Raw genomic sequence first — 15554 nt, 5'->3', positions numbered from 1 at the left:
GAGGGTGAACAAAAGGCATTTTGAAGAAGTTAAGATGAAATACGGTAGTAAGCTAGGAAGGAAATCTCAAGACTGCTATCGCGACCAACCCTACTACTACAATTACAGGAGAATGGTTCCATGATTGTTAATATGTCATAGTAAAAGTACAAATGTTCAAGTATTAAAAAAGGAGTGTTTATTGATTCTTTTCTGTCACAAGTACTATATGTCTGACATTAAGTGAAAGCACAAGAGCTAACTCGGTTGTTACATTGGCTTTATGCAAAATTCCATCACACTGGTAAATTAAGAGAACCTAACTCTTAAGAAAAAAAAGGGAAATAACCAACTCCGACTCACAGACAATGAAGAAGCCATACTGAGACTTCATATGTTTTTCTATTGCCAAAAGAAATCAAGAATACAAGGCTAGCTATGCAAGCAAGTTACACAAGATTATTCTCAAAATGCAAAGCTAGTACTTTAATGCCTATGAAAATAAATGAGGTGCCAAAATGATCTAAAGAGGGTTGGGGTTTTTTGTTCTGCAGTAGCCATCAACCTATATAAACAAAATCACCAATTCTGAAAACTTGCTGGAAGTCTTGAAGGCATGACAAATAAATTAAAAAATATTGTTGAAATTGCACTATAAACAAAGCCTTTAAAACCTTTTACCAATAACTCTTTTTCCGCAGAACCAGTACACAAAAACATCTATTTTATGATCAATAAATTACAAAACTGGTAGTGGTATACAGATATTTTTGTTTAGATGTATACTTTGTCTTTTTTTCCCTTCAAACCTACAGACTAAAAGGAACATTAATGGAAGACAGGAAGAGGAAAATACGCCCTACATTATGGCACAAACTTTTAGGGAACATTTTTGCTCCAAAAACAAAGCAAATGCTATAATTGTTAGCCTTTAAGCGGCTACAAGACTGCTTTGATACAATAGTTGTACAGCTACTTTTCTGAAAACTGTTCTCAATTATTTAGTCTGCCTCATTTTTTTCCCATCTAATAAAGCATGAAGGAAACTACATCACAAAATTCTTGTACAAGCCACAATTATGTATTATTCATTTTGCTTATTAACATCTGGCACCAAGTATAAATTGTATAAATAGAACAAATATACATGATTCTATTTTATTTTTCATAACCAATTGTTAGTTTTATCCAATTTTTTTTAATCATTTGGTATAATTTTGGCATAGGAGGGAGTACCCAAGAAATGAGTACCCCACCAAAGCCCTGCTTTGAAATCAAGAAATTCTGATTGTTGCTTTCTCACTAAAATATTTGTAATCTACAAACTTATGTTTTAATGGAGATTCAGCTGATATTAGGTAGACAGGCAATTCCAATTCTGTTCCATATTTTTCCATAGCTATGAAAAAAGTACAGCATATGTAAATCTTGATTCTGTTGGCTGCAAAATACTGAGAAGTTATTAGAAAATGCTAAAGATATACTCTTAGTTTTAGAATATATGAACGCACCCAAAAAATGAACCATGGTGGATGAGTTTATGTTTTGTGTTACAGTAATTTAAAAACAAACAAACCCCATTATGGTTTACGGTTGTATTTGAATTCTGAAAATAAGGTCTCCAGCAAAAACCAAGTTTCTTTTGCAGACATAGTTTATATCCTTGTTTAAAAAGAATCAGCGGGATGGTTGGTGGTGGAATGCTTTGTTATACTTTCCCATAAGGCTGTAACCATGTAGTGCAGGGGTCTCCAACCCTGGCAACCTTTAAAACTTGTGAACTTCAACTCTCAGAATTCTGAGAGTTAAAGTCCACAAGTCTTTAAAGTTGCCAAGGTTGAAGCCCCGATGTAGTATATGGAAATACTAGAAATGTTAACTCTTCCATATTAGATTGCAACCTCATGAACTACCATAGATAGTTGCAAGCCAAATCAGCATAAAGCATGGTCGCAGATAGCAAACTCGGTGGCTTTGTCCACATTTACAATAGCCCATACACAGACGCTACCCACGAAACAAGAAATTTGGATCACAAGAATCACTGTAGTTGTGTAGTCAGGCCTTCAAGGTCATAGAATCCAGTAGTGGACTTTGCATGTTGGCTTCATTCTTGTAAACAGCAACTAGAGTTCAAATGGTACATTTTTGTACATGCTTTATGCTGCCATAAGAACATGCTTCAACAGACTGCATTTGGCTCATTATGTAGTTGTGTCTTAGTCACTCCAGGATACAATAATACTGTATGCAGTTGTGACTTGGAGGAAGAAGCTAAGAAAATAGTATTAAAATAAGAGATACCAGGATGTCATGCATGTACATCAAGTTGAAGGCATATGTAAAAATCTAATTTTCCAGTGACAAAATTTAGTATTTTAGTAGGCAGATGGAATTGAAAATGTTTTGCTGCCTAGTGGGAAAATTCCTTAAGGGTGGAAACATATATCATGGAAGATCTATGAACTAACATTCCAGTTTTTCATTTTGCAAGTAGGGGAAATCCTTCAAATTGTTCTCTTTGTGACATTGCCCAACTCAAAAATTGCCTTCTTGAAACTGCTGCTTGGCCTACAATGGATAGAAGTGGAACACGCAGCTGCAGTAATTGGTCTGAATATCCTCCCCAATTCAAGTCTGCACATTACAACCATTCATTATATCAGCTCATAGATCTCCAATGAAACTGCTGGAGATTCCAATCTGGAAATTCTGCCTTTTCATTCTAAAAACAGCATTTACCCATCTTGGGACAATAAAACGTTCTCTCGTATCTGTTTAATATTGTCATTTGTCGTTTCTGACATTGACAGATAATGGTCCCAGAAGAAAAAAAAACCATTACTACTGGAATATCACTGTGGCAGACAGCAAACCACGATGCAATGTCAGGCATTCAAGAATGCTGAGGATTATACTACAATAAAAATGACGACCATTCCCAAAATTCAGTGCCTCTGCACTGAATTTTCCAGGTTTGTGGACAAAGATTTAAATCAAAACCTTATTTATATGCAAAACAAATATCCCATGGTTTGGACATTGCATAAAAATAGTTTAAGAGATTATATTTATAAGGTACCATCTTTGAATTGGTTGGGACTTCTAAACAAAGCTGTAATATATTTTGCACTTTAGTTATGAATTCTGTATTCAGAGAATTCATAGGCTTCAATGGATGGAATTTTTAAAATATGCTGTATTTTTTAATTGATGGCTATTTTAAATACTTTATTCCATTTCTATCCCCCAGTTTACATGACTGTCTGCTGAGAGAGCAACTATGAAACTATTCCATCCTTTGTTTCTTCTTCTATGAAATGGTTAACTTAGAGAAAAAGCCAAATTTTATATCTATTTGTTTTTGCAAATTCCAGCAATAAATAAAGCATAAAGTAGCTATCAGCTCTCTCCTCCTTTCCCCCTCTCCTCACAATGGCATGTGACATTAGGACAATCAAAAATAGCCAAATATCATAGCTGTAACCCACATTTCCCAACTCCCAGGACTGTAATTAAAAAAAGGCTCAACAGATTATTCACCAATTTATATTTATAGGTATGTACCTAAACATGTAATACAACAAATGTGTTGTTGCAAATACATACATCATATAAACATATTCATCAATGAATTGGCTGTAGAGTCCCTTTCAAAAGTAAATGTTGCTGTAAGCAGATTTACTGCTATTTGTACTAGGTGTAACCTTCACAAATGATCAGGATACTTAAAATTCCTAATTACGGTTACAAGTGCTAGAATCAAGCCCACATAGATAATGCTCTATGGTTATATCCAACATTGTATTGTGACATTAAGCCTGTCACATTTAAACTCTGAAAAAGTCTCAACCTATACATATTTCTCAGAGTGGAACAAGACCAATAAATGGCACTATATTTATGGCAACTTATTATCTCTTGATGTGGCTGGAGTTTTTTACCCCAGTGGGTTGAAGGAAGCCCCAAATGTAATTTATTTAAGGCTAACACCACTTTTGTTACTTTGAAGACTGTGCACACATATGACCAAATCACTTTTCAGGTTTTCTATTCAGAACATATTGAGAGATAATCTATCGAATATATTAGTTTAAGTCTTATCCCAAAGAAATATAGTTCAGAATCAAGTGTACAAGTCCTTTGCAGCAATTCTCAACTCCTTTATGTGGGAACATTAACTGAATGGCATTAAATGCTATGTGTGCAAAAAAATTTTTAGGATGCCCCTTATTAGGCTTTTAGATCACCAAAGACTTGAGTAAATTTACATGTATATTTTTCAAAGTCTGACCAGAAAGGAGTAACAAAAATCATATTACTACAAGACACAAGTAACTGAAAATGGAATTCCTTGGACAGCACCTTTTAGTCTACAGGAAACATGTTATAAAACAGGAGCAATTTGAGATTCTCAGAATTTAGGATTCAAATTACTCATTAGATTAACCATCACACGGGAGGAAAAAGACAACCACAGAATCAATATTTTCTCTTACTGGAGGAAAAAGAACATTAGGCTTCCACATCCATGTTAACCATTTGGATTAAATATGAAAAAAACAGCTGAGTCCTAATTCGTATCCACGTGAAGTTGTCAAAATGTAGATTTTTCACATCTTTGCAATTCAACCATAGTTAGCACTTTGCCCAGAGCTGTGCTTAAAAACAAAGGTTTCTAAATGAATGTTCATCATCTGGATCCTTTCCAAATTTAGATATTTATTTCAGATCTTGGTGAGTTTGGGCCATATGTCATCACATGCCGAGAAACCCAGGCAGACTGAGTAACCTCAAACAACAGAAACAAAAGTGAAAGATTCACAGCAAGTTAACTTGTTTTGTCTCCTGGATCAAATGCTGAATCTGACAAATGTTTACATGATTTTTTTTCTAAACTGTACATCATTCCAATATGCATTAGATATATTTTTCTAATATATATTAGAAATCTCTTTGGAAGAAGATTTTTGGTGGTGGCTTTGTTCATCAGGTAAGACCGTTGCCCATTTCCAAGCAGATGCCAGTAGATTTCATACTATAATACCGTTACTTTCAAGGAATAAAAAAACGTCCACGTAAGAACTATATTGCAAGCAAATTTTCTTTGGCTGTTTTAATTACCAAAGATTTTGCAAAGCAATATTGCAGTCTCTCTCCATTATATATTTTACTTATAGATCTCTACTACTACTTTTCCCTAAAAGTCACTGAATTGTTTAAAAATGATGGGGTTTTGGGGGTGGGTTGGGTTGGAGGGAGATTGTTTTTATTGGTAGATTTTTGATATTAATGATGATGACAAGGTGATATGTAAGTGGAATTGCCATAAAGAAACTCAGGGATGAATCCAGACATAATATAAAGAGTTATTCCTGTTGAAGGAAAAAGGGCCTCAAGCAAGCTTTACACTTAATTTTTATAGTCTAATAGGCCCTTTGTGGGGGGAAAAATGGTCCTTTTGGACTTTATGCACACATGTAGAATTGGACTAGGCTTCTGACTCACAGCTCAGCTCCCTTGCTGTTCATTATCTGATGAAAATATAAAAAAAAACACCAGAACAAATACCAAGAGAAGATATCAAGTTCAATTGACCTTGAGGAATTTCACTAACTTGCTTACAACTTCACTTGAGCAAGGGCAGAGAGAAAACGGCATCCTGTGTCTAGTCAGTTTCATCCAACAAGTATTTCCTATGCATTTTATTAGACACATTTCAAACCGTGATACTGGAATATTAGACAGGAGAAAGCAAAACAGAGGAACAGAGACCATTTCTCAAAGAAGCTGCTACACACGGATGCTAGTATGAACACCTTATAAAGAAAGAGAAACTTGGTAGGAGTAAAGCAGGGCTTCTACCTCAAAATTATGTTTCTAGCAACATAAAAAGAGTTCATAGAAAGTGCAAAAAGAATCCCAGACCAAAGAACTGTATCTCTAACACCTTCTTGGATAAGAAATTCCTATTGCATTGTTAAGTGATTTTAGTCAACCTGACTTTGTGCAAAAACATCCTCAAGGGAGGGTCTGGCTCATTTTTGTAACAGAAGAATAAAGTGGAAATAAATAACTGACTAAAGGCTTCTAAAAACTAAAACCAGCCTTGAACGCTGAGGGGATGGCATGGGTTCAATAGAAGCTCTGCACTTCATTACAGCTCTTGCATCAGTATTGGCTGCTGTTCTTTCAAGAGAGTTGTAGCACAGTACTACAAATTACGTCTCCAGATATCCACACGGAAGCAGTGATGCTCTCATTACACCCATGGCAACTGCAGGGAAAGTGAGCCTGAGAAAGGATGTTAAAAGGCAAATCTTTGTAAACATTTCCTCAAAAGGAATAGTAGCAACTGAGTACAGATCAGGTACTCAGATTCATTTACAGAGCAATGCTTTATAAAAGACATAAAGCAGTTCCAGAATGATGAGAATTCCATATAATGTTGATGTTTCGAAACTAATCTCAGCCATCCAGTACATAAGTCACGTAATCTACTTCAATGAACCAGCATCTACTAGGTCTTCTGTTCCGCAGCCACTGCTGTCTGTGAAGGAGTATCTGGCTTTACAATTTGGTATGCAATGAGATACTCGGGGTAAGCCTACAAATAAGCAGATACACCCATATTACTGCACATTATACAGAAATAATTTTAAAAAAACACAGAAAAAGTTCATTTTACTTAATTTTTATATTACTTCTGTCTTAGGAGATACAATTCTCTTATATTTTTGCTTCTAACGCAATCCATTTAATATCTGTCATGTTATGTAGAACAGATACTTTTCCATGGCTTCAAATAGAAATCTTCTTTTTTTACTTGTTCATTTGGGGAAAAATGGCATACTCTAATGGGGCAGAAAAGATGTATAAAAGCCAAGGTCAGCATCCGATATCTTCCTAAGTATTGTCTGAAGAGAAACTGACCACCAGGAACTGCACTGAACACTTCTAGGGAGTGCAAAGGTCACAGTAGGCGAGGCAATGATATCTAATTGATGGAAGCAATTTTTTGTCTGATTTTTGGGAAGAAGTAGTAGTTGTTGTTGTTATTGTAGGAATTACACCAGACAGTATTCAAAATCTGTGTATCTGATGTGGACTTTTATCCATTTGCAAAGTGCTACTACACTCTTCTCTGCCGTGCTCGTTCCTTTCCTCCTCTGCAGAAAGGAGATGGCGTGGAAAGTGATCAAGTTTTGGAAGCATAATTCACAGTCTAATTCATGAAACCAACATCTCAACAAGAGCTTAAATAAGATCTTTTCACAGTATGACATAAGTATGATACAGTATGACACATCAGCTCTAATATAAACAATTAAGCACCCTCCTAGATTTTGATGAGTAGAACGGCTTGAAAATCACTTTCTAATTTTCAAAAAGTGCTAAGGATGTCCTTCTTAAAGGCAGGAGCTGCTAATTTTGTTTACAGAGTACAATACTGCTCCAGTAGTTTACCACAGATCATGGGTGCATATTGTTCTGGAGGAAAATTCAGCCACTGTTAGTGCTAGAGAAAAGTGCCTCTGCAGACGGCAGCATTTGCTTAATCAAACTTTTAAAACAGGCTTCGGGGTCTTGCAGACTGCAGGAAGACCAAAGCAAACAGTTATTTACTCCTGATTCAAGGCAGTTTGCACTGTAAAGCATGAAAGAATCATGCATCTTTTTAAAAACATCTACTTTGTCACGGTAATATTCTGTGATGCTTAAGCCAACCAGAATTTATCATTAACAATAGGAAGTTGCTCTGACACCTTTTTGGTGGTGCTTAACAATGCATGGCCTAGGGCAGGGGTAGGCAACCTCGGCTCTTTTATGACTCATGGATTTCAACTCCCAGAATTCCTGAGCCAGCTGGCTCAGGAATTCTGGGAGTTGAAGTCCATGAGTCATAAAAGAGCCGAGGTTGCCTACCCCTGGCCTAGGGCAAAGATTTCAGTGAGCCAATGAAGAAGACAGATGCCATTTTCATATGCCACCTACCTGTTCCCCTCTATAGATGACATACTCGGCATAGGCGAGTCCATTGACACTTGGCCTGCCAATTACAGAGTGATGTCCTGGAGGAGCGTGGGCCATTTTCATGGTACTAAACTGCAAGAAGGACTTCCCCAATGTCACACGGCAAAAAAGCATTTGTCTAAAAGAAGACAGAAAGAAAATAATGTAAAAAGCGCAGCAAAACATGTCATACGTACAATGTCAGAGATCTACAGTTTGTACCACCTATCGATTTTCAATTCTCAAACACTGTTTAAAGCAGTAAAAAGGGGGGAAATTTCCTTTTTGCTTAAATCATCAGCTCTTAGGACCATTTTACTATGGTTTTAATCACAATTCAGGAGCTACTTCAGAAAAACTAACTATTTCCCCACAAATGCATGAATGGCTAAGTAAGTGATAGCAGAATATCTATACATTCTGCAAATAATTGGTCCTCAAGCCACTGCAGTTTGCATACTGAAAGAACAATCAGGTCATTTTTGTCATTTCAACTTGTTGCAATAAAAATTGTGTTTTATTCTTGTGTTCTTTGAACCATCTTTGACTTTGCAGAAGCCTCCAAGAGGCTATGGAGTATCCATATTTCAGCATTCATATTTTTTCAAGCTAGAAAACTAAGAAATGTGTGCTGTCTTTTTTCTAATTTTGCCTCTAAATTGGCATTCAGTCAGCTAAGGAAACATTGTACCTGATTTTCCAGATACTCCAATGTATCAAGAACTCACCTGTGGCAGATATAGCAGGATCTATCTTTGTGTGTAGGACAGCCTGTGCCTCCTCCAATTCCATATACATATTGGTTACTTTTAGAGGAATTTTCTGCAAAGTAAATCCCAGCTCCAAACATCCCTCCAATGTATGCATGCCTTTCATCAAATCCTTTATGAATAATCGCATTAATAAAAGGAGAGCCTAAAGCAAAAAATGTAAACATGTATATGCACTATACGCATTGTAACTTCATCTTAACATCAAATTAGCAAAATAATTTATCCATGTTCCATCATATAAACCAGAGTTCCCCAACCTTTCTGGCTTGGGGAACAAGTGGGGGAAGAGGGGATGGTTCTGCACGAGCAGCTGGCAAGCAAGATCCACTTGCGCAAGTGGTGGGCACACAAACCTGCCTCTCACACAAATGGAGTCTGCGCGCACGCACTTGCCTGCTGTTCGCACAAATGGGGATGTGAATGTGTGTGTGCTCACCTGCCATTTCTGCAGCCCGGTTGCAAACAGCTCATGGCCCACTGGTGGGCCACAGCCTAGAGCAGGGGTGTCAAACTCGCAACGTCGCATGACGTGTCGTGACTTTTTTCCCATCGCCAGCAATGGGGTGGGTGCGGTTTCAGCATGACGTATCCAGCCTGCGGGCCGGCAGTTTGACACCCCTGGCCTAGAGGTTGGGGACCCCTGATATAAACCAAGGAAAATCTGACAGAAAATTCTGAATTCTGAAGATTCAATGGATTTTCAAAAGAACAATTTCCATATATTTAAGGAAAATGTCGTACCTCCCACTCTTAATTTTTCCCCCCAAAGACAGAAAAACCTATCTTAATGTAAGGGTTGAGATAACACCAGAACTTACTGACATGTGTTAATATTAAGTGTACTGGAGAAGCTGGGTTGGGTTTCTCAGAAAAGAGAGAATCTTTGTTCAATTCCTTGCACATAGTAAAGACAGCAGCCGTGGTTTGTATGGTTTGATTATGATTTTTTTTTTCCTAATAGGAAGCAATTGCAGCACAATTGCATCTATGAACGTAATCATTTTTATTGCTAAGCAACATACGCTTTAAGATTCTCTGAACTGACTGGCAGATTCCTTTTTCTATCTGTGGAGAAGGATGGATTGCCTGGCATGCCTCTCTTGTTCTTTTCCTGACCTGCATCTTTATCACATTTCATTAGATGGGATTTAAAAAAAAAACCAGGTAAAACATTGGTCACGATAGAATTGCCTCCGCAAGGGAACACTGCTTTCACAGCAGGACTTTTCTACCACGTTCCTTCCCTTTCATCATAAACTTCTCCCCATTTCTTTGAGGAGCTGGAAAATGCTTTAGAGCAGGGGTGTCAAACTCAATTTCATTGAGGGCCGCATCAGTACTGCAGTTGCCCTCAAGGGGCTGGGTGGGCGTGGCCTACTGGGTGGGTGTGGCCTACTGGGTGGGCGTAGCTAGAGTGCGTATGGCCTACTGGGTGGGCGTGGCTAGAGTGCGTATGGCCTACTGGGTGGGCATGGCTAGAGTGCGTATGGCCTACTGGGTGGGCGTGGCTAGAGTGCGTATGGCCTACTGGGTGGGCGTGGCTAGAGTGTGTATGGCCTACTGGGTGGGCGTGGCCAGCTCTACATCATTCACATCAAGGGTGCCTATGGGAGCCTGGGCAGGAGTGGGACAGATCTGAGGGTCTCTGGCAGAAGGAGGGTCTCTGGGCCAGGGCCAAGGCAGTGGGGGCCGTTCCCTCACTGTTTCCAGGATGGCTTCGCGGGCCGCATGAAACCACTTCGCGGGCCGGATCCGGCCCCCGGGCCTTGTGTTTGACATGTCTGCTCTAGAGTCTTATAGGAGGAGTAGCACACCTGTACTGATAAAGGACCAAAAAAAAAATCAGTCAAAGGTCCATTTTGGCTTCTTGGAGCTGAGTCCAGAATCCACAATCAATCAAACAGCAGAATGGTAAATAAACCAAAGTACAATTTATGTACATTTAACCAGTGTTGTTATACTGCAAATACACATCTTAGAGGGCTGCCTTACATACCATGAAACAACATGCGTTCATTGTGATGATTATGGTTTTCTTCTGAGACTTCTTTCTGACGATGACAAAATCTCTCCCTTAGTTTTTTATTCACAACCTTTTGAATCTATGGAATAATGAAAAAACAACAACAACAACATACCATGAAGACAAAAGTACAGAAGCCCGAGTCAGTATGACTCTATTAAGCTGCATAATTTTTAAAATGGATTCTGTGGTTTTGTTTTAAAAAAACTTAGTTTTAGTAATGACGACCAGAATAATTAAAGGTTAATTTAATTTGCTCCTTCTTTTGGACAGCTTTGTTTTCTGTTAGTAAGGCTCACAAATATACCTACAAACAGAAGTTCATGCATCTCAGGCAACCTCAAGTAGCTCAATTTTTCTCCAAACTATGAAATGGATATGATTTAGCTAAAGACTCATACTTACCACAGAACATCACATCACTCCAATTTGTTTCTCTTTTTAAAACTGTATTTTATGCACTGTATCTTTACTGTATTCTTAACAAATCTAGTATATGCTTATCCTTCCCTACAAAGTTCATATTAGCAGATTGTTAACTACATGAATATGACTGGGATAAACAGAAGACAGTAAACAGAAAATAATATATGCAGCTCAGGGTTGAATGGTGGAGTCTTTGGTGCTCTCTAAGCTTGATTGTTTGCTTGCAGATGTTTCATTACCTGACTAGGTAACATCTTCAGTGCTAGAAGAGAGAGCAAACCCCACTCTCCTCTAGCACTGAAGATGTTACCTAGTCAGGTAACAAAATGTCGGCAAGCAAACAGCAAACTCAAGAGCACTAAGAACTCCACAATTTGGATAAAATTAAGTTGCTCACTTACTCACTATGAGTAAAATATATTTGTTCTTGACCGAAACTGCATGCATTTTGAAAGAACAGAGCAATATAAAATATAATAAAAATTATGTATTACATATGTACATAATGTACATATATGTATGTTACATTTACTGTATAAAATAATAATTTAAGATTTAATATTTTAAAGCCACCAGAGAGATGAAAAGTGATTTAAATGTGCAGTCTTCCAAGCTGTGGTGGATGTTAGTATAAACCAAGGGTCTTCAAACTTGGCAACTTTAAGACTTGTGGACTTCAACTCCCAGAATTCCTCAGCCAGCCCTGGGAGTTGAAGTCCACAAGTCTTAAAGTTGCCAAGTTGGAAGACCCCTGGTATAAATAAAGCAGCTGTCCTCCAAGAGGGCTGTTGCAGTTGTTTCAAAAGCTGCCTTTGCTTGGCTGCCTGGCTCCACAGATGTAGGATCTGTGCATGTGCATGCAGACATGCGAGAACAGCCTTTGCAGCAGCTGCACAAACATGCAAGGGGTGAAGTTGCTTTGGTGCCGCAAAGAGACTTGCTTTGCTTGCACTAATGCACTTGTATTTTTACATATATACATAATTTATATTAAGTATTTTTTATGAAGATAAAAGATAAACGTGAACATATATAGAAGGAAAAAGAAAGATAAAGAAAAAGGTATTGAAAACAATCGAGAGCAAAGAAAAAGAGAAGGATAAGAATAGATATACTTAATACAATCTCCCCTCTTCAAAATTATATAACATAGTTCCCTTCTCCCCATACAGCCCTTTTACATTGGCGAATCCAGAAATCACCAGTTCATTTTTATTCATTTTCAGCAAAAAGGCCATTACTAATGAACTTTGTAAAGCATCTCTTTCAAATGCTTTGCCCACCCTAGATGATAGTCAAAAGAGCTTCAAAATCAAGAAGCTGAAGACACAGTATCATCCCTACTTCCTTCTGCTGGGATCAATTGATTTGATGTTTCCGTCAAAATTTTTTGAGCTAGGCATATAAACCCTTTGAAACTTACCCTAATGACATTATACCTGTTGAAGATTCCCCCAGCATTACCACCATCTCTATGTTCCCTGATGGTGCTCTGCATCTGTTAAACAATCAAATGGTAGAGTCAGTAAACATAAAATCTTATTTAGTTGACAACAATTCTTGGATAAATCTAGGTACATGCTGCCAATATTCAATTTCAATTCAGTTTATCATAAACAAATACAGATGGGCTGTCAATAAATTAACCAGGACATTTCAAAGACTGTGGAGGAGGAAAAGGGATGGGGAGGGTGTGTGTGTAGAGAGAACAGTCTTCACTTGGTGGTGGTCTGGAAAAACAAAGACATCCTGTTTGTCTCGCCTTCTCTGTCCTGCTGTTTATCTGGAACCAAGTCAGTCAAGCAAGATAAGAATGATTAATGCTGCTAGGCAGCAGTCCATCAGCCCAACTTCTCTAGGGTATTCCTCAAAATACTCACGCCCCCTTGGGACCTCATTATCAAACTTGTTATTATTATCCTATTCAGCACACCTTTGCATAAATCCATGTACGTTTCTTGATTAGAATAAGAAAGAGGTTTGCACTGTATCTGTTACGTTTCTTCACCTCCACATTTAACTTATGGCCTGGTATTCCTTGAAAGTGTCCCACCTAAGCAGCCAGCCAGCCTGGGCTGACTTTGCTTAGCTTACAAGTGCAGAGGACATCGGCTGAGTGCTGCCACCTTCTGACTCATAAAGAGAGAGACTCTCAAATTTTGGGCTGTATGAGTCTAGTTGTGCAATTTGGCTTCTCTCGGGGATAGCAAGACTTCATTCCTGATTTATTTCTGCACCTGGTCAACTCTCAAGACTCCATCTGCATATCATGTATAATCAGCATAGAAAGATTTTGAAGCAAAAAAGAAGCAAATTACACATGATAAAAGTCCTTCTAAACAGAACTATCACTGGCTAAGTGGGTTTGGGACTAGATGTAAGGAAAAAAGGTTTCAACTTTTCCCTATCTGCTACTTCTGAAATTCCCAGTTTCCCCATCTGCTTTCGGTAGACATTTAATGATATCTATTGCACGAAACCCTGAATGCAAGCTATCCTAAATAGGGGTTTAAGTACAGGAAATAGAAAGAGGCATGTAAGATCTCTTCAGACTGAGGGAAAGTAATACTTCCATAAAATTCTAAACTTTTTACACTGCAAAGCCTCTTTAGGCAGAGGAACTGAAATAAACCATAATGCTGCATTCATTCTAGCAATATGCAAAGAATACATGTAAGCAAAAATATATCCCTAGGTGAAAAAAGAATGTTCTTCTAGTATGAAAGTGACTCAAAGGTGTGACAAACCTCCACCCTAGATTTCCATTCTTTGTATATCTTGGCTGCTCTGTCCTGCACTATGCTACCAATAGAAGAGAATACCTGTAGCTCAGTAGTCAACTGTGGAATCCTTGGTGCTCTTTGACCTTGGTTGCTTGCTTGCAGATATTTAGTTACCCAACTAGATCTCCAAAGCTAGAACGGAGTGGGGTTTTATACGGGTGTTCTAGGCTGGCAGTAGTTGCTGGGGTAGAGAGAAGATTCCCATCCCTATGTCACCTGTCCTCTTAATTTTTGTTACTTATTTAATCTTTCTAATTTTAATTGTTTTGCATTACTTTTTTCACTTTTTATTATCCTGTAAGCCACCCAGAGTTGCTGTAACATTGAGAAGGGTGGCATATAAATTTGGTAAATAAATATAGTAGCTTGCCCTGTCAATGTTGATGAGTTGTTACTTTCTCCTTGTTAGTTCCTTGGTCACGCTGCTGTTTCCTGCTTGTTTGTCTTATGTTAATCCCTGCTTATCAGGGTGTTGATTGCTTTTGTTTCCTCTTTAGCTTTTTTTTGGTCTCTATTGAATGATACGTAAATGTGGTTTACCTCTATGTGCCTTTTAATGGCTGATTTGTCTGAATGTCAAGCATCCAGGAATTCCCTAGCACTTTTTGGATTTAGCTTGCTCTAGGATGTTGTTTCCTACCTCTGAAACATGATTAGGTCTGTTCATGTTTTGTGAAATTAAGGGGTTTTCATGTCTTCTGCAAAGTAGACTGCATATGTACAAAATTCCACTATGTTATCTAAAATTACTTGACTACCTGGGTGTTGAATGAACCTTTATTGTCAAAGTACAACCATGTATCAATTGAGATTGGCTGAGCCTCCCTTCGTGCCCCCACCCCCAACTTACAGTGACACATAAGGGTTGCATAGTACAGAAATGTTGCAAACAAAGAAACAATTGTGTTATATTCAAAGACCTATTTTAAGACTATTTAAAATTATTATTTTACCTCCTCTTCTACAGATTGGTATTCTTTATCATCAGGAGCAAGATCTATAAGAATTGTCCCTTGGCTGACACAGTGAAAAGTCAGATAAGGATTGGTGCCTGAAAAGGAAAATATATTAAACTTGTATGCACATATATTCACCAAGAAGAACCAATGATAAAACTAGGACTGATGGCGTACTGTCCACTGCCATCACTTTAAAATTGCTAGATTTAAAGCAGACTTACCCTGTTGCCCACCTAGAAGCCTCTCTACACCTTTTATTAACTTATGACGATGCCCATAGGCATTGATGCCAATTTCTTTCAACTCCTCATGACCCATGTCTGCTAGTACATCCAAGGTAATCTGAGTAGCATAGACAGAAGGAAAAAGTAGCATTTTTCATTAGTCACTTTGAAACTAGGAAAGCCAGCATAAATATATTTTAAGTAGGGATGGGGAAAGGATTCTAGGAAGATCAAGGGCCCAGCTGGCTGGTCAGATAAATTGTACTGGGACAGCTGAAGACAGGAGAAGAATAACTGGTAGCAAGCACCAAACATTTCTCTCTCTCTCTTCAGCCTTCAGCACAATATGAGTTTCATGCCCCCAGCATACAGAA

The 15554-nt window shown here is 38.0% G+C and overlaps 1 protein-coding gene across 1 annotated transcript in view; it reads right to left on the bottom strand.

Annotated features, from left to right (window-relative positions):
- Positions 1–159: 159 nt before the first annotated feature.
- The window catches only part of TNKS (tankyrase), a 108186-nt gene continuing 92791 nt past the window's right edge, over positions 160–15554 (bottom strand). The window contains exons 21-27 of the mRNA XM_081319394.1: positions 15178–15298; positions 14951–15048; positions 12638–12712; positions 10762–10867; positions 8721–8907; positions 7975–8131; positions 160–6586 (exon numbers count right to left, since the gene is read on the bottom strand). Coding sequence (XP_081175520.1) covers positions 6500–6586; positions 7975–8131; positions 8721–8907; positions 10762–10867; positions 12638–12712; positions 14951–15048; positions 15178–15298 — 831 coding nt within the window. The 3' untranslated portion in view covers positions 160–6499. The remainder of the gene's footprint in view (positions 6587–7974; positions 8132–8720; positions 8908–10761; positions 10868–12637; positions 12713–14950; positions 15049–15177; positions 15299–15554) is intronic.

The sequence above is a fragment of the Vipera berus genome (assembly GCF_964194415.1).
Source record: "Vipera berus genome assembly, chromosome: 2".
Taxonomy (NCBI): Eukaryota; Metazoa; Chordata; class Lepidosauria; order Squamata; family Viperidae; genus Vipera; species Vipera berus.
Note: the sequence above shows the minus strand (reverse complement) of the source record. Positions and strands in the feature narration are given on the sequence as shown.